The sequence below is a fragment of the Prionailurus viverrinus genome, chromosome D3 (genome assembly GCF_022837055.1).
Source record: "Prionailurus viverrinus isolate Anna chromosome D3, UM_Priviv_1.0, whole genome shotgun sequence".
Lineage (NCBI taxonomy): Eukaryota > Metazoa > Chordata > Mammalia > Carnivora > Felidae > Prionailurus > Prionailurus viverrinus.
The window spans coordinates 54,838,002-54,865,311 of NC_062572.1; the positions used below are offsets into that span (position 1 = coordinate 54,838,002).

A 27,310-nucleotide genomic window follows, 5' to 3' on the forward strand; every position below is an offset into this window, starting at 1 on the left:
AGTGTTTTATGGGTATAAAGTCAGTCACTACAGAGGTATGGTTATACACAGAAAAAACAGCCTACCAGTGGCAAAGGACACAAAAAGAACCTTCCACATTCTAGTCTATATGTTTCTGTACTGTTTGAAATTTTGAAAGTGATCATCTACTCAGGCACTGATTTTCCAATTGAATAAAGAAAATGCAAATAGAAATATGTGGAAGGGAATAAAAAGATGGGAAAGAACAGATTAAGATAGGTAATTTGATTCACAGTCACTTGAACTAATGAAAACACAACTTAATGCTTAAAAAAGTTAATTATAAAAAAGGTACCAACAATCTTCTGATATTATAGTACTATTCTGAAAAAAAATCAAGCAATGAAGATTTGAAAATTTACTATGAAAAGGAAAATAAAGCACAAACCTTTGTTTTCAGAGAGATTTACAGATTTCTGGAATTTCCAGTGTTTGCTACTACTCGATACTTGTACTATATGGAATTCCTTAACACCTGCTTCACTCTATCAAAAAGAAATAAAAGAGTCATTTAAGATTTAGGGGCATGAACTTAGAATATTCTAATGTAAATAATATTCTAACTCTGTTACCAAAGTAAGTATTAATTAACATAAGATTACATTTTTATTTTGAAATAAATAATATACATTTCGGAATGCTTACGTTATTTAAATCCCTCCTTAAACTTACTTAGAGAACTGTATTATTTTTTTTTATATGAGAACTGTATTTAACTATGATGCACTCCCACTGGAGTATTCAGTCATTAGAACCTATCATAATGAGTTACTGATAGTATTTAATCAAACAGTATTTGTTGTCAATTTTTAATCAAAACTGTAGTATTTTTTTTATTCCTTCTCATCTTTCTGAGAGATCTCATTGTCATTAAGGCAAAAATAAACAAAAATTGAACAAATCAGAATCTCCATACACAGCCAATGCACATAAAGTTAATCTGTATACAATTTTTCATTTACCTGGAAAAGAGCTAATTTGAAATTATTACAATTTTCTTACTTTTACAAATGTTATTTTCTTTAAAGATCACCAAAGTATTAAGCACATAAATCCTAAATATCCTAAAAAGCAACCTTACAAATTTATGAAGCTAAAACAAAGGACATTACAGAATTCATTACAGAATAAGCAACACTTCATGTAAGTATCTGAACTGAATCAATCTGATGCTAAGATGCTATCTTATTATTATTAAGTAGGCTTCACGCCCAGGAGTGGAGTGCAACGCAGGGCTCGAACTCACAACCCTGAGACCAAGACCTGAGCTGAGATCAATGGCCTTACCAACTGAGCCACCTAGGTGCCCCACTAAGATGTTATTTTAATAATGAGATCACATTTTCTTCTTTAATACTCATTTTTATATTTAGAGTATATAAATAAACAGGAATGATAAAATGTTTGAAATGCTTTATATAAGGAAAATGGTACTCTCAGAAATATGTAAGTGATGATTATCAAGTTAATAATACTGAATGGGAAATCCTAATACAGAACTTTGTAAATTTAATTACATCAACAGATTCTGAATGGTGAGACTAGAAAGCACTCTATCAGATCTCTTTTGGGTTTAATTACTCACATATAGGGCTACCTTTCATATGATACATACCATATTAATGCCACCAGGTCATTTTATTTGAAGAGACTTAAATCACAAAGCTAATAGAAAATTAAGACATTTTCACACTGTTGTATATGAATATTCCTAAATTCCTAGCTTATGCTATCTTGTGAAAAAAGAATCCTTTACTAAAAATAAAGGAAACACTTCCACTATAATTAAAAATAAAATTTAGTTTTAAACCAACTTACAGTATTGGTATTTTCCACATCCACAAAGACTAACATATTGCCCCCTCTGCCCTCCTCATCTTCAAGAGAATTACTTCTGCAGACAGTGGCCCGTACATTCAAAGATCGGCTGGTACAAATGACTGCAGTGTGTCTTAATATTCTGTGACTGAAGAAATAAAAAATAGCAAGTTTAATGTAAGAACCTCTCCATGTGTTATGACTCTCTAATTCCAAATAAAGCTTTTAAAACCTAATTGCTCTCAGGACCACTTATACTCAGAAAACAAAACAAAAACAGAATAATAAAGTAAAATTATGTAGTGTAACTTCCGTTCAATTCTTCTCAGTTCAGAAGGAAACTAATAGTCACCTTGATTCTAGGCATGTCTGCTTACCAAACTCATCAGCCTAGCACAGGAAAATAATTTTCATGCAGCAATGTCCTCATTATGCTTCTTCTCTGACAGTGGTTCCAAAGTAACTGATCCCCTATCAAGTAAACTTCAAACTTTAACTTGGCATTCAAAGCCCTCCACAATACAGCTATTTACATTTCCATGTTAATTCCCCGTTACTTTTTTTTTTAATGTTACCTCCTAATTTTTTTTTTAAATGTTTCACATTGACTTATTTTTGAGACAGAGAGAGACAGAGTGTGAGTGGGGGAGGGGCAGAGAGAGAGGGAGACACAGAATCCAAAGCAGGATCCAGGTTCTGAGCTGTTAGCACATAGCCCAACGCAGGGCTAGAACTCACGAACTGTGAGATCATGGCCTGAGCCGAAGTCAGACGCTTAACTGACTGAAGCACCCAGGCGCCCCATAATTTTTTTTTTAAAGTACAATTGAAATATAATATCCTATTAGTTTTAGGGATAAATCATAGTGATTCAGTATTTTTATATATTATGAAATTATCCCTTTGATAAATCTAGTGACCACCTATCATACAAAGCTATTGCAATATTACTGACTATATTCCCTACACTGTACATTGCATCCTCATGACTTCTTTTATAATTGAAAATTTGTACCTCTTAATCCCCTTCACCTATTTCGCCTACTCCACCAACTCCTCCCTACTCTGGTAACCAACAGCTTCTTTCTTCTATGAGTCTGTTTGGTTTTTTTTTGGATTCCACATACAGGTGAAATAATGTGGTCTGTCTTATTTTACATAGCATAATACCCGTCCAGGTCTCCACCCATGTAATCACAAATGGCAAGATTTCATTCCTCTTTATGGCTGAGTAACATTCCTCTGAGTGTGTTTGTGTACACATGCGCATTGCACATCTTCTTTATCCTTATCAACAGGACACCTAGGTTGCCTCCACAACTTGGCTAATATTATAAATAATACAGCAGTGAACAAAGGAATGTATGTATCTCTTTGGATTGGTGATTTTGTTTTCTCCAGATAAATACCAGAATTGAAATTGCTTTATATGGTAGTTCCACTTTAATTTTTTGAGAAACTTCCATACTGTTTTTCTAAGTGGCTGTACCAATTCACATATCCATTAACGGTGTATATGTGGGTTCCTTTTTCTCCACATCCTCACCAATATATATTACTTTGTGTCTTTGATAACAGCCAATTTGACAAGTGTGAAGTAATATCTCATTGTGGTTTTGATGTGCATTTCCTTGATTAGTGATGCTGAGCATCTTCTCTTGTGCCTGTTGGCCATCGGTAGGTCTTCGGAAAAATGTCTACTTAGATCCCCTGCCCATTTTTAAATTGGGATTTTTTTTTCTTTTTTAAATTTTTTTTAAAGTTTATTTATTTTGAGCAAGTGGGGGAGGGGCAGAGAGAAAGGGAGAGAGAATCCCAAGCAGGCTCTGTACCATCAGTGAGGAGCCCAACGTGGGGCTCGAACTCACAAACTGCAAATTCATGACCTGAGCCAAAACCAAGAGTTGACACTTAACCGACTGAGCCAACAAGGCACCCCTAAATTGGGGTGTTCTTAATATTAATTGTGTAAGTTATTTATATTTTTGGATATTAACCCCTTGTTGGATACATGATCTGCAAATACTTTGTCCCATTCAGTAGGATGCCTTTTTGTTTTGCTGATAGTTTCTTTGTGCAAAAGCTTTCTAGTTTGATGTGATCCCATTTGTTTTCGCTTTTGCTGCCCTTGCCTGAAAACACTGGTCCAAAAGAATATTGCTAAGATCAGTGTCAAAGAGCTCACTGCCCATGTTTTCTTCTAGGAGTTTTATGGTTTAAAATCTTGCATTCAAGTCTTTACTCCATTGTGAATTATTTTTGTTTATGGTGTAAGCTAATGGTCCAGGTTCATTCTTTTATATGCAGTTGTCCCATTTTCCCAACGTCATTTATTGAAGAAACTATCTTCTCCATTGTATATTCTTGTCTCCCTGGTCAAGATTAATTGACCACATATGCATGCATTTATTTCTGGGTTTTCTATCGTGTTCCACTGATGTGTGTCTATTTTCGTCCCAGTATCATACTGTATTGATTACTATAGCTTTGTAGTATAGTTTGAAATCAGGTAGCATGACAGTTCCAGCTTTATTCTTCTTTCTCCAGAATGCTTTGGCTATTTGGGGTCTTTTGTGGTTCAACACAAATTTTAGGATTCTTTGTTCTCATTCTGTAAAAAATGCCAATCGTATTCTGATGGGGCTTGAACTGAATCTGTCGATTCCTTTGGGAAGTATGAACATATTAACAATATTAATTCTTCCAATCCATGAACACAGTGTATCTTTCCATTTATTTATGTCATCTTCAATTTCTTTCATCAATGTCTTACAGTTTTCAGAGTACAGGTCTTTTATCTCCTTGGTTAAATTTATTCCTAGGTATTTTATTCTTTTTTACGCAATTATAAATAGGACTGGTTTCTTAACTTCTTTTTCTGATAGTTCATTATTAGCATCTAGAAATGCAATCAATCTCTGTATGCTAATTTTGGATCCTACGACTTTACTGAATTCATTACTTCTAACAATTTTCCCTTCTTTTACACATATTTTACACTGCAACCAAACTAACTATATTCAGTTTATATTTCCTAATTTGCAAATCTTCATTCATATATACAGCCACTCCCTGGAACACCCACTACTCTCTTGCCTATCCCCCTTGATACCCAAATTTTGAAATCTTTACTTTCCTTGGAAGGTCATTTCATCACTACTATATTCTACAAAGCCTTCTCTGCCTTGGCCAGAGTATGCTCTATTGTACTCTGAAGGAGAATATTATTGAGTATCTAATATGTCCCCATTATAAATACTGTATCATTTTGTCCTCAGAAGTCTTAGATATTTTAGATATTCCATTAATAAATGGAGTAATACAATTATTCCTAGTTAATTTTATAAAAATGACAGCAGCATTATCACAAATAAATAACCTGTTGTTTAATGATTTATAGGCCACAGACCCTTGTGAGTGCCAAGGTAAATTTCTTCAGTGACCCTTATTGTAACACCACTCTAATCATCTGTTCTGCAAATATATATTTTCCCCCCATACATTCCCAGGAGTCAGAAGAGGGCACAGGGAAAAGGAAAGGTAAAACAAAGTAATTTTCTTGAAACAGGAGGACTATCGACAGGTTGTTTTCACATACAAATGGTACCTGTGAACTTCATTATTATGTGGTAACTTTGGCCCTGGTACTTGGTCGAATCAGAGAATCATGAAGTTAACAGACAGAAGCCACTAAGAAGATTATAGTAGCCTAATTTGTTTTCACTTTTGGCTACTTAGAACTTAGATTAGGGACAAACTCAATTATAAACATCATGCATAATATAGAAGGGGGTAATTTTTTAAATAAACAATGACAGATGTTAACAAATATCAAAATGTTTATTTGAATTTGTGCACATACATTAAACACAGAGCTTAAATCAAGAAAGTTTTATAATACTCACCGGATCTTAGGCTGCTTTTTAACACTTTCATAGTAAAACAAAAAGTTAATTTCATGGACACCTTCTTCATCTGGCCCACGTAACCACATTGGTAGCTGGACTGAAGCTCCAGGTAGAAGAACAGTGTCAGGAAGGGGAACAGGAATCACTTCTGGCTGACTCCCTATGCCAATGCCAAAGTCTACAGAGGAAGCTGATGATATGAGTGCCGTACACACAGCGGTAGAGTCTGTCGCAACAGTCTTGTAAGCACTACAGTTCTCAGAAGCTGAAGGACTCAGTGGTGTTAGAACAGCTGTGTTACCACCAAAAGTAAAGAACTCTGGACGTTTAGAAACAACCTTCAATCCAGTAAGAGGACTTTTGCTGACATTGACAAACTCTACATATGCTTTTCGGATTTCTCCACAGAGGAGCCCTGTAGGGAAATGTATAAAGAATACCTGCATTGGAGGGAAAAAATATTATTATATTGTCTGTTAAAAATTCCGAACCTCTAATGAATAATAAGTTAAGATGTTATATTTCTTTATAAAGAGAATTTCATTAATTCTCTTTGATATCTCCCTGAATATGTGGCAATTAACAATACCATTTTAGAAAATGTTTTTCAACAGCAGATGTCAGAGGTATGAATTAAAGACAAAACATCAGTGACAAGTGAGTATCAGCAAAACTCTGACGACTGTGTAGACTATGGGTAAGAGAAGTTATGAGAAATTTAACATAGCTATGTGAATTAAATAATTGTCAGTTGAAAAGCCCTTATCAATGTCAACTTGAAAAGTAGCTCAACTATTTATTTACACATCAAGATGAAAAGATACCCCATAAGTCTTAAATGGGAGGAATGTACAGATCCATGATTCCATATCCATAATTTTAAAACCAAAAAGCTCCAAATGACCTCAAACGTTTAGTAACTCACATGGGAACAAAACCCGATCTAACAGAGGCTTTTTATACCCTTTCCCATTTAGTGTGATAGTCCTATGGTTCAGTCACACAATATTAATTTGCTTGATCTCCAGATGCTACCGCAAACCCAACAGGGGTTACATAACACTTCATATAAAAAACCACACACACACACACACACACAAAATTTCTACAAATTAAAGGAGAAAAAGATTTCCAACACATATCCGGCCTCAGGATTTCAGATAAGGGAATGTGAACCTGTATTACAGAGGTAGAAATATGGGCTACCAACCATCTAGTAAGTTATCTGCATTTCTCCTTAAGTCAGGCGCCTGGGTGGCTGGGCATTTGACTCTTGCTTTCTCCTCAGGTCATGGTATCATGGTTTGTTAGTTTGAGCCCCATATCAGGCTCTGTACTGGCAGTGCAGAGCCTGCTTGGGATTCTCTCTCCCCCTCTCTCTGCCCGTCCTCCATGCATATGCGCATTCTCTCTCAAAATAGATAAAGTTAAATAAAATTTAAAAAAATAAATAAAAGATCCTTAAGTGTAAATATCAGAGGTACACTGAAAGTATCCAAGAAAAGAGGAACATAAAGGTAAAAGTGTAAGAAAAAATGTTCTAATAAAGTTATGACTAGTAGTCCCAGAGGAGTTATAAAAATCCAGTGGAAAAACCTGTTTCTTAATCTAAGTTTGAAAGGAATTTCACTATGGCCATAGTCTTAAGGAAAGCAGATAAATTCTGTGGATGTCAGAAGCTTTAAAAGTGGGTATGAAAATGGGGTGCATGGATGGCTCAGTTGGTTAATTAAGTGTTCAACTTCAGCTCAGGTCATGATCTCACAGTTCACGAGTTTGAGCCCCACAGTGGGCTCTGTGCTGACAGCTCGAGCCTGGAGCCTGCTCCAGATTCTATGTCTCCCTTTCTCTCTGCCCCTCCCCTGCTCATGCATGTTCTCTCTCTTTCTCTCTCTCAAAATAAACAAACATTAAAAAAAATTTAAAGAAAAGGCCTCTGACCTAAATCCCCCCCCCCCAAGGTAAGAGGATGGCAAGACAGTGAATGAATGTACATTTATGTATTTTCTTAAGGCAAAATATTTATGATATGGATCTATTGTGGGGTTTTTTTGTTATTCACTACAAGCTTTTTTGTTTAATCAACCAAACACCCGTTGTTACTATGTAGAATAAGAGGTCCTCTACATATTTTACCTTCTGCAAGGAAAATGACATCTATAACAATAAAGTTTTTTTTTTAAACCACTATGGTATGCAAGAAGAAAACTTAAATACAGAATGAGCAATATCAAAAACAAAATAATTTTAAAGACTACTCAGTTAAACATTTAAAATTAAACATCATCTGGTTCAATTTTCCTCATTTCGTAAGAGAAGAAACTTTCCAAGGTCAGATAATTAGAGATGGAGCTTAGAAAAAAGTCTAAAAGAAAGGCTCTATACATAATAATCTATCATCTGAGAAGTACCGCACTTAAAAACCATTTGTACTTTTACCAATCTTAGTAACAAAGAACATCTTAATCATCAGATACAATGAAAAGTATAAGCTGGGTGGCTCAGTCAGTTAAGCATCCAACTCTTGATCTTGGTTAAGGTCGTGATCTGATGGTTCAGTTCCTGAGATCAAGCCCTGAGTCGGGCTCTGCACTAACAGTGCAGGGCCTGCTTGGGATTCATTCTCTCTCCCTCTCTCTCTCTCTCTCTCTCTCATTCTCTCTGCCCCTCTCCTACTCATGCTCTCTCACACTCTCAAAATAAATAAATAAGCTTAAAAAAAAAAAGGGTAAGCTATAAAAACTGAGTATTCTGGTGTCCTCAATGGACTGATTTCAATTAACCAGAGGGGTCAGAATCTTCCCTTTCAAAAGTAAGCTCTAGGAAATTCTTATGTATAGAATTCCAAGCAAACTGTATAAATTAGTGACTTCTAAACTATAATGATGGGGGGCGCCTGGATGGCTTAGTCGATTATACATCCAACTCCTGATTTCAGCTCAGGTCATGATCTCACACTTGTGAGATTGAGTCCTGTGTGCCTCTGTGTGGACAGTGCACAACCTGCTTGGGATTCTCTCCCTCCCTCTCTCTCTCTGACCTTTCTTTCCCTGCTCACACATGCACTCTCTCTCTCAATACATATAAACTGGAAAACAATAAATAAATAAATAAATAGCCAGCTAGCTAGCTAGCTAGCTATAATGATGAATAGCCCTAAAATAAAATTTGGATCCCAACTCATTTCAATCCATCTTCAGCCTTAGAACTCCTAGGTGTAGCAATGCAAATCCTAATAAAAATCCAATGCATTACTACGGGAACTTGACAGGCTTATACAAAAATGGCACAAGTATAAGAAAAAAGAAAAAAATTAAAGATTAATTTTTAATCTGGTTTGTCAGATTCAAAAAATTATAAAGCAAGATTATAGTATTGACAAAGAAAGATGAGGAATTATTATCGGCAAGAATAGGTACCCACAGAAAAAAATAAAAATAGGTATACACACTTTAAGGATAGTAGTATATTAGAAAGATGGTATAATGAGTTGCCAATATTCAATTAACGGTAAAAATAAAGTTTGACTCGCTACCCCTTGACATTCGGAAGAGTATTATTCCCTTGGATTTAAAACAGAACACAGACATTAAAAAATAAAACAGTAAAAGTTTTGACTATAGAAGTCTCTTAAAAGTGTTTGTAAAACTCAGAAGCAACAAAGGACAATCAGATAGGCCTTCATATATGTTAAAAGCCTTAACATGGTGAAAGACACCAAATCAAAGTTAAAATATATAAAATATTTATCAAGCAGAAGCTAGCACTGAAGTCAGTCCATAAGTCTTTTATTTTTGCCCTACATAACTCTTTAAGTGAACCATAATTAACCAAGTGTAAAACTTGGGGAGAATACATGTGGCTCAGCAATACCCTCCCTCAAACACAACCCTCCCCTTTACTTTTTTAATGAGTATACCTCCCCCTCCCCATACAGGCATAGGATTATTGCCCATAAAAACCATCCAATGAGAAAAGGGAAATGGTACCCAATTCAAAGGGTATCAACAGGTAATCATATAAACATATAGAAGAAAAAAAATCATATGAACAAAAAACGTATGAAGATTGATCAATCTTATCAGACATCAGAGAAATGTAAATAAAAAGAATGTCATTTTTCACCAATCTGATTTGCAAAAGCAAAAAAAAAAAAAAAAAGTGATAATACCCAGTATGTCATAAATGTGAGACAACGGATATTCTCATACTCAAGGTAAGTGCAAATTGCTATAGCCTTGCTGAAGGTAATTCTGTAGTATGTTACAAAACATTTTATTTATATATCCTTTGACCAAGCAATTCCACTTTAGTCTAAACTAGAACACAAAGTATATACATAATGTGATTTACTGCAGAACTATCAGTAATGATGAAAAACCAGAACCACACTCAACAACAGACAAATGGTTAAAATACATTATGGTATCTAAATAAAGGAATACCATATATAGCTGTAAAATAAGGAATTTTTACTGAATGAAAACAAAGACCAAGTTATGTTGTTAAAGACAAAAAGTGAGTAAGGATAAAATGTGCAGTATGATTCCATTTATAATTACTAAAACTATACATAAGTGTTCAGTGAAAGGTCTGAAAGGAGAAAATGCCAATTTAATATCACGAGCACTTGTAAAAGGTAAGTGGCTAAGCTTCTAACTCCCCTACTAAGAAAACTTGAGGATGCGGGAGGAAAGACCTGCCAGTGTCTGTAATACTATACAACCCTGCCACTGGTCTGCCTCGCAGGTAGACAACTGATCCAAGGTAGGCCAGATTTCTCTCCTAGAAACTTGAAACTAGTAATAAAGTGGCACAAAGACTGGAAAAGTTGTTAAACTAAGGCCATATCAAAAGCAATGCTTTCTAAAGGCTCACAAACATTTGCTGCTAAATTTCCTGGAGGTGCCAAGTCCTTATTTTTTCTGAGACTTACTGTTCTAGAATACTTCAGTTTCCAAGAGATGTTCCAATATCCTTTAACTAAATAATACATTTTCTCTTTTTTGGCTTATGCTCCCTAGCATCAGTTTCTATCTTCTGCAACTAAAAAAGCTGGAACTTACATGGCATAAAAGTAGGGGGGGGTAGGAAAACAGAGAGAATAAAGGGAATATTGTTTCTTACGAATATATTTATCTATTTTGTGTAAACTTTTCATAAGCATTAATTCCTGTATTATTTGTGTACCTTATCAAAAAAGAGCCACTGATTTTTAATAAAGTGTTCTTTAAATGCATTTTCTCAATTTCCATCAATATTTTGAGGTTTATTATTTTATAACCTGGCTGTGACTTATCTTTGTAAATTAGACCTATTTAACCCTAGCTTAGCAATAATTAAAAAGTATGGTTCAATGTAACATCAGTACCTTCAAAGTCTATAAAAAGTATGGTTCAATGTAACATCAGTACCTTCAAAGTCTACAATTAATTTACTGAAAATATTATCTGACCTTATAATTTATTAAGTCCATGAAATTTTAAAAAGTGAAATACCTCCAACAGTGGCATTTCCTCCGTGATAATGGGATCTAAACGTCGATCAGGACCATATTTGATAGACGTTTTCTCTTCTTTTGTATTGTTAAGTCGAGGACCTTGAATTTCTAAATCCTGTCTCCCTCTGACTGACATACTCAAGGAATGTTTTCCTGAAACAAAAAATAATCAATGCCCTAAAATAATTTGATATGTTAAGTGACATAAATTTAGCTTGAATACTGTAACTTTCATATTATTTCTAGAAAAATTCTAGACAATTACTGAGTAGCAGCATGAATCATCAAAGAATTAGGCATATTTTACTTTTATGTTTAACCATACCTACTGTATGCTGCTCAATTTCTCATTTAGGAGAAATGAGACTTACTTACTTTGCAAATACAAAATACATTAGAAAGGAATACAGTTGTTTATTTTTGAAGCAATGGCAGAGTTTAAAATAATCCAAATAATCTAACTGCCTTTGTTAAAGGTACATTAGACCTATTTTTAAAACATGCTATTTTCATTCATTTTATTTTATGAAGATTTAATTACTAGTTTTATATCTGTTTAGCAATGCTATGGTTTTACCTGTGTGACATCCAGGAAGAGAACCAATGCCATCTACTGTCATGCAGCCCTGAATAGTGCCAAGATTATAAACAACTCCGAGAATATGCAGCTCCCCTATGTGATGGGGAAAGAGCTTTAGTCTTGCCTGTGGAGATAGTTAAGTCACTCTTATTATCTGTTTTCATAATATCTTAAATAGTGCAATACCTAAATTCTGTAATATTGCAGAAATGGAAAGTCATGACCTAAGCCTTTGAATAATGAATTAATTTATTATACTGGAAAGCATTTGCTTCAAAAGAAAAATCTGTAAATTCTGTAAATTCTACAATTACAGGCACAGATCTTAACTAATACTTCAAAGTCAACAAAAACCAAAATATTCTGGTCAACCAAATGTCATATGAAATTACCATACTGACTACCCCACAAAAAAAAAAAAAAAAAAAAAAAAAAAAAAACCAAAAACATTGCACCAGGCTTCTTTGAAAATTAACAAGCCAAATTAACAAACCAGACTACTCTTCTCCCACCAATTTCCTCTTGTGCAATTCCTGTTTCCGAATCTTCCAAATTTTAGCTTTTAAGAAAATTAGAATATAAAATAAACCTAATAAATTGGTTTTTTAAATTTGTTTCCAACTTTTTCTTAAGACATAAAAATAAGAAAATAATTACCACTTTAGATTCTTCACTGTTAATTAAAAATTCTGAAATAACTTCAGTTCCAATCATTTTAGGTTCACCTGTTACCTGAAAAATATTTTGTAAAATACATATTCTAATGAAAAGTATCAGAAGAATATTAACATTCCGATACATCAATATTGAAGAACAATAACAATAATTACAGTTAGCATTTACCAGGTTCTTACTATGTGCTAATCAATATACAAAGTTGTTTTTTTTTACTTTCACACCTGGAGTGATCTAACATGTGATATATATTTTTCTATTTCATTCAGTCCAATTCAAGTGAGGAGGATAAGTGATCTACTCAAAGTTGCAGCCACCAAGAGGATAAAACTTCAAGACATAAAGTTCAGCTACTAATTGTCAACAATGGCCAAAATGGCCGCTTAGTTTAATTTTGCAGTAAGAGCAAATTTCTCCATCTTTTACTCTGACTGGCCTCTTTTTCCACATTGTCCAATTGTATCGAGTAATGGCAGCCTAAGCAACATGCATAAAAGACTGATGGACAATAAGGGCAGTAGGAGAGAACAAAAAAAAAGGCCTCCTCCAAATCAATGACTTCTGTAAGAGACTATAATCTTTGGTCATGTAACAAAGCACAGTTAACTGGCTCACACTTGGGGTAAAGCTGTTCCTCATAAACACTGTTTTACTTTTACCATGAAGTTAGTTATTTCACACAATAAATTAAAATTACATTTCCCTAAATTTCAGTTCAGTATCTTAGTCCATCAGCAGCAGAAAGTTATGAAGAAATCCAAAGAGTTTGAAATTTACAGGATAAAGTATAACTTAATTATACACAATGAAAAATCTCACTTTAATAAACCTCCTTTAAAATTTAATATATTAAACAGACTAATATACTAAAAAGCTAATGGATCTTTTAAAAAACTGTACCAAGAGTGAACCATTCATAAGCTTCTTATTTGTATTCCAGGCATCAGAAAAAAAAAATTAGAAAAATTCATGGAGTTGCTAAAATTCAAGTCGGAATAGAGCCTACAAAATCTCAACCTTTGGAACTATCCACAATGAGTGTAATCACAAAACATCTTCAATGAATTTAACCAACAAGACTTTACAGAAGGAAATCTTTAAAAATCAAAACACTCCAAGAGAAATAATTTAATAGTAAAGTTTAGTACGACATACATCTCTTTCCAGTTCTCCCTTCATAAATCAATGCCAAAATGTTGGGATATTTCCCAGTTCCAAAATAATGATTAAAGCATATATCAAGGTAGTACAAAGAAGTAAAAGTTATATAGTAGATAGTGGTGAATAGCCCAGGAAGTGGAAAAAAAAATTATTTTTCCCAGTTATTTCTGTTACAATCAGCTTGGTAATAAAGATTATTTGTCCAAGTCATTCCTACTTCAATAATAACTATCTTAGGGGTGGGTGCCTGGGTGGCTCAGTCAGTTAAGTGTTCAACTCTTGATTTTAGCTCAGGTCATGATCTCATGGTTCGTGAGCACAGAGCCTGCTTGGGATTCTATCTCCGCTCCTCCTTGACAAGTGTGTGTGTGCTCTCTCAAAATAAACTTAAAAAAAAAAACCAAAAAACTATCATAAAGAGCTTATTACAGACACGAATAAGAAAAAGATAAAATACATATAAAGATAATCCAAAAAAAGGAAATCCAAGATCTTCAACTTCACCAGAAATTAATGAATGAGATGGAAAATAATAAAGTAAAACAGCATTTTTCATACCTAGTAAATCAATTAAGATGCTTTTTTATAAATAAGAATGCTTAATGTTGCAAAGATGAGATATCCAATCCCATGTGTTGCTGGTAAAAAGCTTTGGTATGACCTCTTGGGAAACCAAAAGAGCACTAACATACTTATTCCCTAAAATTTTTTAACTTCATGCCTAGGAATCATTACTACAGAAATTATCAGGATGAAAAAAGTATACACCCAAACTTTTACCATTGAATTATGAGGATAGTAAACAAATGGAAACTTCTAAAACAACTATCAATGGAGACACAGTAGAAGAGCTTATAGATCATCCATGATGGAATATTACACAGAAATGAAATATTAAGACATGTTAATATCAAGATACACATACAAATCAACAGAATGAAAAAAAACCAACATACACAATATTTTTAAAATCCCATATATGAGAGAAAACATACAAATAGAAATTACTGGAAAGATATATAGAAAAGTGTTAAAGTGGTTATTTCTAAATACTGAGAAGACAGATTTATCTTTATTCTGTATGTTCTTTGTATTCTCTATTTTCAACAATATGCATATATCATACTTTTTATAGCTAAGGAAAACAGGCATAAAAAAGAATAAGTGTAGTTCACTGAACAGAAAATATTGAAATGTTATGCATCTGCTAGGCTATTACTGAAACATGCTTATTACAAATACCTTTTAATAACTTACTAGTTCTTTAACTTCTTCATTATCCTTTCCACTAATATCTTTAGGTTGAAACTTCCATAGCAATGACAAATCAGTCAACAAAAGTGGAACCTTCAAAGGATTTCTAAAAGCCACTTCCACTGTTATTGGTTCTACAAAAAGAAAGGCCTAAATTAGTAACTTCAATAAACCCCACCTACCATCCTATGCTTCAATTCTCTGAACACACCTTACTTTCACAGCTCTGCATTTCTGCCTAGACTGTCCTTTACCAGCTTATAAATGTCCATTTATTCAGGATTCAGTTTTAAAACTACTTCCTCTAGAAGATTTCCCCAATTCCTATGTGCTAACGAATGTCACTCTCTCTTCTATATTCCAATAGCACACTTATATACTAGTATTACATCTCATACATAGTGCCTAGTTTTATACATACAGCTCACTAAGTTATGATTCCTAATTTATTTTTTGCATGCCTGGCTTCCAGTAATTTTTGGCACATAGAAAATTATCTTGCATCTGCTGTAGGTAAACAAAAAACCATGAATAAAAATTCAAGTATATCACCTTCTACAACTGCCAGTGGAAATCTTGAGTTATCTGAATAACTATTCAAACAATATTGTGTGGGGTAGAAATTGGATGGAACTACTCCTCTGTTAACCACAGCTACAACTTGTTCCTCAAGTTCTCGCCACTGCTGAGAGGATTCAGAGTCATATTCCTGATCGAGACTTACATGAGTAGCTGCTTGCTTTTCACCTAAAAAAAAAAAAGTGTCACAATTAAACACGTTTATTAACACCTGCCTTCAATGAAACATATTATTATTATTATTATTATTATTATTATTATTATTATTGTATTTGAGAGAGAAACAGAATGTGCACACAAGCAGGGGACAAGGGCAGAGGGAGAAGAGGTGGGGGTGTGGGGCGAAAGAGAAAGAGAGAGAGTGAGAGTGAGAGAGAGAGAGACAGAGACAGAGACAGAGACACAGAGAGAGAGTCAGTCTTAAGCAGGCTCCACGTTCAGCACAGAGCCCGAAACCGAGCTCAATCTCACAACCCCGGGATCATGACCTGAGCCAAAATTGAGTCGGACACTCAATCGACTGAACCACCCAGGCGCCCCTGAAACTTATTTTAAATAAAAATATGAGGTATCCGAATAAATACATATATATATACACTCTTGCCTATAATTATCTGAGAGAAAAATATCCTCTTATTAACCCTAGTCTAACTGGAACTTGGCTTATAACATTGATGTTCTTTTCCTCTTGACTCTGAAAGAATATATTTTTCCTAATATTCCAAATAATTTCATATGAAATACTTCAAACATACAGAAACACATGGGGAATAACAAATATTTATATATTAAAATTTAACAAATGCCAATGTTTGTTATAAGATCCCAAATACTCTTCATAAAATAAATTTACAGATAGAATTATTGCCCTCTGTGTAACCCTCCCAAATCCTACTGCTCTCCTTCATGTCCACTAGCCCTTCTTCCCAGGGCTATTCCAAAGCTGAAATATAATGTTTTCATCCATATTTGTTTTTTACTTGATCACATGAATATATACATAAACAATGCATAGAATTGGTTTATATGTTTGAAATTTATAGAAATGGAATTACATTTGACTGACTGTTCTGTAACTGTTTTCACTCAACATTATGGTGTATTATCCATGCAGAAACATACAGAACTATTTCTACAGCATGAATCCATTGTATAAATATGCCAAAATTTATCAATTCATTTCCTGCTACTGTTTCACTTTTTTTTTTTGCTGTTAACACTAATGTTGCCATAAACATCTTGATAAATATTTTTAAATAAAATACTAAATTAAATCTCAAGGAGAAATATAGTAAGCTTAAATATAACAATATACAGAATCACAAAGTTTACTCTAACATACATCAATATATTTATACTCTTGGCCCAGTATACCATTCTAAGGTTCAATCCTAAGAAAATAAGCCTATATTTTAAAAAGTCTTACAACAAGGACAGCAGAATATTGGCAATTGTTCTCTGCTTCTGTGTACATTTGAAATTTCCATAATAAATTTAGTAAATTTATTAATAAATTATAAATAAATAAATAAATTTCCATAATAAAAAGTTAACAAGTTTTATCCACAAGAACATCCATCACAATGTTTATATAAGGAAAAGAAGAAAATAGTCCAACTATATAAGACGCGAACATTACAGTACTTTATTAAGTACTGAATAAAGTATCTTACAGCCATTAACATTGTTCATTAAGATTATATAATAACATGGGAGTGCCTGGGTGGCTCAGTTGGTTAAATATCTGATTTTGGCTCAGGTCACGATCTCATGATCTCATGGTTTGTGGATTCGAGACCCACGTCAGGCTCTGTACTCAGAGCTCTGAGCCTGGAGCCTCCTTTGGATTCTGTGTCTTTCTCTTTCTGCCCCTCTACTGCTTGTGCTCCCTTGCTCTCTTGAAAATAAATAAACATTAAAAAAAAAATTTTTTTTAAAGGTATGTAATAACATGGGCATTTTTCCTATTATGTGAGAAAACCCATTATAATTATAGCTATTTTGTTATTTTTAGCTTTTAGAGCCGGAAGAAAAACCACTGAAGTAGTGGTTATCTTCAAGGTGGCAGGATGGTGACATGGTAGAGTTACTTATCTTCAAACATTCTTCAACAATTACAATATCTATTTCTTAAATAAAGAAAAAAGCACTTAAAAAAATAGTCACTAGGTAAAAAGGCAAAATAAAATTTTACAAACCATCTGCTGGTCGTCTGTCGTGGCCAAAGAAAACCCGTGTGGCTGAACTGTTAATATACGGTAAAGGTAGCTGCGGTAAAGGGCCATCTGGTGACAGCTGACTTACATTCTAGGAGAAATACAAAAGAAAAAAGTTTTTTTGAGAAAACTCCATTTCCTTCATATTTGCCTCCGCATTTTTTAATATGCAAAGTATTAAAAACATGTTAAGCAAGAATATTAAGATAAACAATTAATAGTTTTACTTAATACATCAGTCATAAAATTTTAGGTCTCATTTATTCTGGCCCAAGAGAATCTTCCTAAAGTTACTCAGCTAGCTATTAGCTCTCTTTGGAAGTTAAAACTTCCAAATATTATTTTGGTGCACTTCACTTCCTGTGACTCATTACAGCATCCTATCTGACAAAATTCTAACCCATATGATCTCAAATTAATAAAGTTTCTTAGAAAGAGGTATTTTTCTGCAGGACAGATAAAATATTCATTATCCATAGGTCTTCAGAAAAAAATTCACAACTTTCCACTTTTTCCGTAAAACAATGTTTTGTATTTTCTACCCTCTTGTCTCAGTGAAGTATTTTCTCACCAAGGGATGGTATGAGGACCCAATATAAAAAAATTTGTATGATTCAAAAAAAAGATATAATGAAGAAATAGTCCAGAATGTTTTTAATTCCAATATAAATCAAATGCTTAATGAAATATTAAAATCCTCCTGTAAAGAACTGTAGAAGAGCAATGCAACTCAGATCTATGACTCAAGAGCATAGCCTGCCACACTTTATTATGGCAGATAAGTACATAAATTCTAAGAAAGCCATTTTATTAAACTCCTACTAGACACCACTGAATATGCTTTTTGCTGAAAGTAATAACTTGAATATAATTTTAATATCTAGTCCTGAAAATAAGTATTCACCTTGTAAACATAAAGATACTCTCTGAGGAAGGCCCCTTGTTGAGCAGCAGATTGTTTACTTTCATTGATTAAAATATGCCTAAAAGCAGACACAGCATTGTCCAGTTGCCTAAGGGTATAGGACTGGCGCCCAATAGTGAAGTTAATGTGATCCTCTGCCAGAGACCAGCCTTTTCCTTTGTAAACCTGCATGGCTTGACAATAACAGCGTAAAGCATGCTTTTTCTGTAAAAAAATAAACAAAGTATTACAATCTGAATTTCTCTTGGACTAGAAAAAACAAATACACACACACATAATCACGTAACTGTTAATTGGTACTTCCTCTAACAGAGACTGGAATGATGAGCAAAATGAAACTAACATTTATGAAAACCCCATTGCAATTATTACTAAAAACCAAGAGATCCTGAAGCAGGCAAGTTAATTGCTTTGTCCAAGGGCAGGAAGTCTAAGAAGTCAGAAATAATAATGACTTTATAAAAAACCATCTGGGAGTTCTCAGAATGGCAGTATATGGAGTCATGAATCAGAGGCTTGGTTGTTATTTTAATGGTTTTTTTTAATGTTTATTTATTTTTGAGAGAGACAGAGACAGAATGAGAGTGGGTTAGGGGCAGAGAGAGAGGGAGACACAGAATCCAAAGCAGGCTCCAGCTGTCAGCACACAGCCCGAAGCGGGGCTTGAACTCACAAGCTGTGAGATCATCACCTGAGCTGAAGTCGGCCACTCAACTGACTGAGCCACCCAGGCGCCCCGGTTGTTATTTTATAACTAAGAACTATCTTACTAATTTTGTTATGATCATCTCTATACCACTGCATTGGGCTGAATGAATACCCCATACGTGTGTATGTATGTATTTATATGTGTATACACATTTTTTAACTACTGTGTCACTTGGGAGTAAGAGTATGATATATTCTTTTTTCTTTTTTTTTTTTTTTTTGCCCACTGCTGCATCCTGCCACACCTGTGAGCAATTATTTGGCATTAATTACCTATCACTGCCACACTCTGAACTCAGACAACCTTTAGCTTAAAACCTGGATTTGGTACCAAGGAAGAGGCTTCTCCCCACTCAACCTTCTGCTTCAGAGTATACTCTTATACCTCCTCTCCTCTCCAGGGTGGATTACAAACTTTTAGTATGTATATCCAAGACTGCTCGTTTTTTAAAAGAAATGTTTCCTTGTAAATAAATAATTAAAACAAATCAAAATCATCTGCCACTTAATACCATAGAATTTAAGAACTCAGTATCTCTTTTGTGATATTCCTACAGAGATACCCAATTTGAATCTCATCACGAGTAAACACCAAACAAACCTAAATTGAGGGATACTCCACAAAAATAACTGGACTGTAATCTTCAAAAGTATCAAGGTGATAAAGTCAAAGTATCTTTCTGAACAGGATCCTTATGCTATAAAGGACCATTTTTATGGGACAACTGTCAAAACCCACATGGGGTCTAAGGATGGGTGGTACTGTATTAGTACTAAGTTCTTGATTTGATGGTTGTATTATGGTTATATAGTAGAAAAAGTCTTGTTTCTAGGAAACAGGAAATAATGTCCTAAAGTATGTGGAGGTAATGAGATACCAGGGAGACAACTATCAAACACTCAGGTAAAGTTTCTGAACTGTACTTGTAACATTTTTATAAGTTTGAGACTATTTCAAAATAATTTTAAAGTGATGTTTCTTGAAAACACCCCTAATCTCCATACTGCATTTAGTAAAAAGGAATACAAACAAGTCTTAAAAACTAAGAGATACAGAGAAAAAATTGAATATGTCAAAATGCTGAGTTCAAGTACATTTTTAGGATTTCTTGGAAAAACATCCAATGAGATTTAAAAGGTAAAAAGGATTTAAAGTCTGCTTTTTAAAGTAAGAATTGAAAGACTGTCTAGGGGTATACTTGGACACATATACATATACCCTCCCCAGCAATTTTTTTTTTTTAAGTTTGTTTATTATTCTGAGAGTGAGAGCAGGAGGGGCAGAGAGAGAACTGGAGAGAGAGAATCTCAATCAGGTTCCACACTGTCAGCGTGAAGCCTGAAGCCAAGGCTCGAACTCACAAACCCGTGAGGTCATGACCTGAGATGAAATCAAGAGTCGGACACAACTGATTGAGCCACCCAGGCACCCTCTCCCCAGCACTTCCTTAAAAAAATTTTTTTACTAATTATCATAAAAAAAATTTACTAATTTTAATCTTTGGTAATGCCAGTTCCTTTTTTTAAAATGCCTTTCACTAGTTGATAATCATAATGGAAATCTAATGGGAAAAAAAAAAAAACCTATAAAAAATTTCTAGGGGCGCCTGGGTGGCTCAGTCAGTTGAGTATACAACTCTTGATTTCAGCTCAGTTCATGTTCTTGCAGTTGTGAGATCAAGCCCCATGTCAGGCTCTGCAATGGGCATGGAGCCTGCTTGAGATTCTCTCCCTCCCTCCCTTTCTACCTCTCCCCAGCTTGCGCTCTCATGCATAGGCTCTCTCTCTCTTAAAAAATAAAAAAAAAAGTAAAAAGGAAAAATTTCTAGGGACAAGATAAGCAATCCAGCACAAATTCTCAGGGAGGACTGAGAAATGGCATTACTATACACACATATCTCCTCTACTGTCCTCTCATCCTTGCCAACAACACACATTTTAATGGAAATGTCATGAAAAGTTGGTGTTTCTCAGAAACAATTTGGCCTCAGTCACAACTGTTTGTGTTCTACGTCCTACCTTCCAAGGAAGATACTGTTCTTGACCAACTTCAATAGGATATGCATTTGCTTTTCCAACAGAAAAGCATTTCTAGTCAGGCTTTCAGCTGCTACATACTGTCTGAGAAAGAGGTTCAGGGTCTATATAGAATGTTCGCAAAATACAAAACCAGGTACCCTGGAATCATTAACTCCATGATATAACTACAGTTAGATTACTGAGCCAAATAGTAAATGTATGTCAACCTACCACATATGTAGCCATTTTTAATTTGCTATGCATTTCCTAGAAGCAACATGCCCTACAATTTCAGAAGATGAAATATGCATGGCTATTTCCAGTTCCAATGACATCATCATGTTCACAAATGAAACCATTCATAAAAGTGGACAAAGATGTGGAAAAAGAATGACTTGTTTTTAATAAGAGACAATGGACCATTCGCAATGAGGTATATAATTTTCCTCCTAAGCAAAGGGAACCACATACTTTATGCATTTTGTAAATTTTTGAACAGAACACTTTTAAGTTTTTTATTTTGAAAGAGAGAGACAGAGACAGAGACAGATAGGAACACAGGGAGGATTCTTCAATCCACATTTCTATCCACCATTTACTACCGCTACCACTCTGCCTCCAGCAAAGTCCCTCCAACTAATGCTTAAAGAGGCAACTGGGGATGGAGAAACTGCTCTAATCGATCGAAATTAAAGATCTCTCCAACCCAACTGCTTCCAGGTACGAGAGAGATATGATTTCTACTCATTAAATATTTAGTAAATATCATCATAAGGCACTTTGAGAGGTAACAGAAGACTAGAGCTGAAGTAGGGACAGTCCAACCACTGTGAAGGATAATTAAAACTGGTTGAATACATTCAGTATATTGGAACTTTCACATATATACTTTGGTTTAAACTCACAAAACTTTGGGACAATTTTCAAATTTTATAAATACAAAACCTGAGGCTCAGAGAAGTAACCCAGGTCACATTGTGAGTAGAAGATCAAGACTGAAGCCCACATTTACCTAAATCCAAATCTCATGCCCTTACCAATATAACAAAATTTACTTCCATTTTTAGGATTAATTTTAAATCATAAAAAATTGACAAATGACATACATTTATAAAATACATAACAAACTGTAACAAAAATTAAAATAATTTATTTGTTAAATAAAATGCACTCACTTGCCCTGCTTTACTAAACCGATGTCCTGCCAGTATCATATGAAATGCGTACTTTCTAACCATGGGGCTCTTCATGTTTATAAAGCAATGTGCCGCCTGTTCCAAAAGAAGTGCACTTCGAAGATCAGAATCCTATTGAATGTTTAAGAGAAAATAAGGTTAGTTTCACAAAATTAAAAGTAAAAAGATAACTGGTAAAAAAATATTTACTTTCTAAAAACAACATAAGCATATTCACTTTAACTTAAGAGTATCTGAGGGGCGCCTGGGTGGCGCAGTCGGTTAAGCGTCCGACTTCAGCCAGGTCACGATCTCGCGGTCCGTGAGTTCGAGCCCCGCATCAGGCTCTGGGCTGATGGCTCAGAGCCTGGAGCCTGTTTCCGATTCTGTGTCTCCCTCTCTCTCTGCCCCTCCCCCGTTCATGCTCTGTCTCTCTCTGTCCCAAAAATAAATAAACGTTGAAAAAAAAAAAAAAAGAGTATCTGAGGGAAGAGATCAAGGGGCAATCTAATCTTGATGATTCTTTCTTCCAATAAGCATGAACTTTTCTTAAAATCCTTCAAAACATTCTCTACCATGAAATATTTTCTTTTGTTTTTCATAAAGCCAAATGTGTGGTTATGATATGTACCCTGTAATAAATCTCTGAAGAAATGTAATCCCTTTTCGGGGCGCCTGGGTGGCTCAGTCAGTTAAGCGTCTGACTTCAGCTCAGGTCATGATCTCACACTCCGTGAGTTCGAGTCCCACGTCAGGCTCTGTGCTGACAGCTCAGAGCCTGGAGCCTGCTTTGGATTCTGTGTCTCCCTCCCCCTCTACCCCTCCCCTGCTCATGCTCTGTCTCTCTCTGTCTCAAAAATATACAAAAGAAATGTAATCCTTTTTCAAATGGCAAAGAAAAAAGTATATAAACTGAGAATTTAATACAGGTATACTGAATAAAGATAAACCAGAAAAGAGAATGCAGAAAACAATAGATTCACAATTATCTAATTTCTTCTGGAAACTGATCTGTGACATCCAATAGCCTATTTCCATCCAAGAAAAAAGGAAAGATAAAAAGAGAATGTGTGTAGATTATGAAATAATCCAATCTACTACTTTATCCTCTATTAACTTTACTGGATTTAAAAGCAATTCTCAATTTTTGCTTAATTCAAGAATGTCAAAAATGACTGCTTTTCATTAAAAAATTTAGAAGGCTTTTCCCTTAGAAGATTATCACCTACTATTAGTATTATTAGTAAATGGTACAACTCAAATTAGTTTCCACTTCAACAGACTCTTACAACAGTGTCTACAAAAACCACATACCGCATTTACATCCTCACCCATAAGGACAACCTTTCAAATGAAAGAGCCATCATCACTTTACAAATAACTGAGAAAGTAGTGAAGGTTGCTGATCAAGCATCAACAACATTTTCACCAAAACTTTCTCTAGGTTTTCAGCTGTTCTCAAGCTGAACTTACCATGCCCTTCCATGTGTTCTGCTGCCATTATTTTCCCCAGGGAAAGTTGAAAACAGAAAACATTTACTTTAAATGCAATAATGTCAACAAATTATAGTTACATCAAATAGTGCTCATAATCAGTGTAATCAGTGATTATAACTATCTCTGCAGCAATCACAAAATTAGAGTGGAAACAGATCTGAGGAAAAAATCTAGAAAGCATCCAGTAAATGGCAGATATTATTTCAACCCCCTTGTGACAAAACTAAGTATCTGATCAGGTGTTTTTCTCTAAGTAAGATCCCAAAGCTAGTAAGTGGGAAAATCAGGAACGTACAATTAACAAGCAGTTCTTATCCAAGGGTTTACATCAGAATTACTTAAGGCAGCTAGGGAGTATACTTTTTTTATTTTTTAGGAAAATGTTTTCTTTAAAAATACTTTTTTCTAAAAGAATAAATGTTCAGAAAAAAAAAAAGTGAACATCTTTCTTTCCTACCCCATGCCTCATCTGACTTTCCAGAGGTACCTACAGTTACCAGCTTGGTGTTGGTGTTTGTCATTTCTCTCGCTCCATGTTTGTTTTTATGTAATACATAGTTTTCTAAAAAATACACATACTTTTTTATACATAAATGGTATTATGCAGAATATTCTTTATCTCATTTTTTGACTTATGATAATATCACGGACATCTTTCAAGACACCTACATCTCTTATTTCTTTTAAAGCTACATTGTATCCTGTTATATAAATACACCATAATTTTATTAATACAGTGTCCAACTGATTTAATATTGCTTCAGAATTTTGTTAGTACAAAAAAATACTTTGATAAACATCTTTACGAAATCATTTTTGAGTAATTATACATTTTTATTAGACACATTTCTGCAAGTAGAACCGGTTAATGAAAGCTATGTATATAGTTCAATTTCTAGCCAACAGAAAAAAAAAAATAATACCAACATATAGTCATCTCAACAGAGAATGAGTGTATGTTTTCTATTCCACTCAGCCAAAAATCATTTAAATTTTTTTTTACCTCTTTAATTTAAAAAAAAAAAAAAAAACCAAAAAACCACTTTGCTCAACATACATTTACTAGTAAGGCTGGTAATCTTTTCGTACGTTTAAGGATCTTTGTATTTTTTCTGTGAATTACCCATTTATACTCTTTTTGTGAATGGGTTTTTGTGATTATGGGGTTTCTAAAAGCCCTTTGTACGCTTAATCAATATTAGGTCTTTGTCATACATTTGCATTAGTATTTCCCAGTTTTTACATGAAAGAGTTTATTTAGTAGTCAAGCATACTATCTTTTGCCTTTATAGCTTCAAAATACTGCATCAAACTAAGAAAGGATGATATCATTCCTAGATTAAAAAAAAAATGTTTTCCTACATATTCTGTTAGGTTGTTTTTCTATATTATAACTTAATCAAGCTATAATTATATTATCATGTAACAAGTAAGACAGGAATCCAACCTCAAACAGTTAGATGTCACAATAGTATTTGGTGAATAACCTCACATTCCCCACTAGTTTTAATGATACCTAATCATATGTTGTATTTAAATTCTCATTCTATTCCATTACTCTGTCTCTTTTTATCACTGTAAAAAGTTTCAATTTCTGTAGCTTTGTAACATTTTAATATCTGAAAGAGCAATTCCCTCTAATTACTTCTTCTATTTCAGAATTTTATTTAGGCTTCTCAATAGTATTTCACAGGTTTTTTTAAGTGCTATAAATTAAGTCTATACCTAGTATGTGCAAGCGAACGCACGCTGGCACATACAAACATACAGCATAAATACATATATATGTTTTTTAATTGCCTATGAGGCTTCATTAAACTCAAAAACTTGGAAGGGCAGCAATCCTGGACATTTTGATTAAGATAAGGAACAACGCCTTAGAATCTTTGATGGTATGTAAATGATTCTAATGTATAACCCAATTGAGACCAGGACAGTAAACCCTCATCACGGTCAAAATTAATACTCAAAGGCTGACCAATTTAGAAGAGACCTGGAAGTCCATGGCATATTATTAATTTAGTTGAAGCAAAATTTGACTCTTGAATCCAGTATGGCAGTTGTCTGAAAAAGAATCAATTTGCTGTGCTGAATGCCCTACACTCATGGCTCACTGCAACTTTGTTCTTTAGTAGTCCCTATCACTTACAGTGACACCTAAAGGAGAAAAAACATTCCCCTGAAACCAAAAAAATAGCCCCGCAAAGAATCACAACTGCCATCAGTGTCGATGGAAGAAAAATGAAAGGATTTCACAAAGTGACAGTTTTATCTAGAAAGCAGAGGCTTTGAATGAATTGAATAAAATTTTATTTTAGTGGTAGTTCACATCTATGATATGAACAAGTCTATTACATACGCTCCATAAGGAACTACGAAAAAAATATCTGATACTACAGAACTGATACAGGACTGGTGGCACAAACTTAAAGGAATCAAATCTCAAGGATGGCTTTCAGATTTTTTCTTTGGGTAACTATGAAGTTAGCAGGAAAGGTGCTATGAGCTGATGAGTTTACCACAGGAACAGTTCCTGCCAAGGTGAAGAACCTTGTAAAAACTATTACTATCCCAGATAGTAAAAAAAAAAAAAAAAAAAAAAAAAAAACTGATTTACTGTGTTTAATGCAGTAACAGACAAAGGGGCCATTAAGACCAGAATAAATGTTCAGCACTGAAACAAAGACATAAGTAGAAGAAAAGCATCATATCTTAAGCACCAAATTCAGACACGCTGTCCTGTGTGGTGGTAAATGTGGCATACTGTATCATTAGCTGGGTTTGCTCTGTGATCCTGAGAATCCCAGGGCATAACAATAGTAAGATCCACTTGCCCATAAATTTGCAGTCCAAAAAATAAAGCCAGAAGAATTTTCGCTAGATAATTTTTATTCAAGCTCCTAAAGCATAAATTCCCTTTATATTCACTGATAATTCCTAGACTGAAAAACAGCAATATATTCAAACCCACGTTAAGATTATTTATTACAATACGGAACATCATCGCCCTCAAGTGTCTACATGTTCAGCTCTACCAAATAATTTATGTCTAGCAACCATTCATATTGATCAGTTGTCAATGCAATATCAATTACTCAACATTGTTAATATCATCCCTTAACCTAATTAGTTAACCTTTTTAGAATAATTAATGGTTCAGCTCAACAAATACAGGTAAATTATATACCATGTGCCAAGGCCAGTGCTAGGCACGAAAGACAAAAATGTAGAAGACAACACAGTTCCCTACCCTCAGGAACTTAAATATGATTTC

At 34.2% G+C, this 27,310-nt stretch overlaps 1 protein-coding gene across 3 annotated transcripts in view; it reads right to left on the bottom strand.

The window, feature by feature from the left end:
- TRAPPC8 (trafficking protein particle complex subunit 8) overlaps positions 1–27,310 on the bottom strand; it is an 83,185-nt gene that overhangs the window by 18,598 nt on the left and 37,277 nt on the right. For all 3 annotated transcript variants that reach the window (XM_047828519.1, XM_047828520.1, XM_047828521.1), the window contains exons 12-22: positions 22,540–22,671; positions 18,617–18,841; positions 17,695–17,803; positions 15,470–15,664; positions 14,921–15,051; positions 12,485–12,559; positions 11,825–11,951; positions 11,246–11,400; positions 5,745–6,187; positions 1,840–1,987; positions 410–506 (exon numbers count right to left, since the gene is read on the bottom strand). In XM_047828519.1, coding sequence (XP_047684475.1) covers positions 410–506; positions 1,840–1,987; positions 5,745–6,187; positions 11,246–11,400; positions 11,825–11,951; positions 12,485–12,559; positions 14,921–15,051; positions 15,470–15,664; positions 17,695–17,803; positions 18,617–18,841; positions 22,540–22,671 — 1,837 coding nt within the window. The remainder of the gene's footprint in view (positions 1–409; positions 507–1,839; positions 1,988–5,744; positions 6,188–11,245; positions 11,401–11,824; positions 11,952–12,484; positions 12,560–14,920; positions 15,052–15,469; positions 15,665–17,694; positions 17,804–18,616; positions 18,842–22,539; positions 22,672–27,310) is intronic.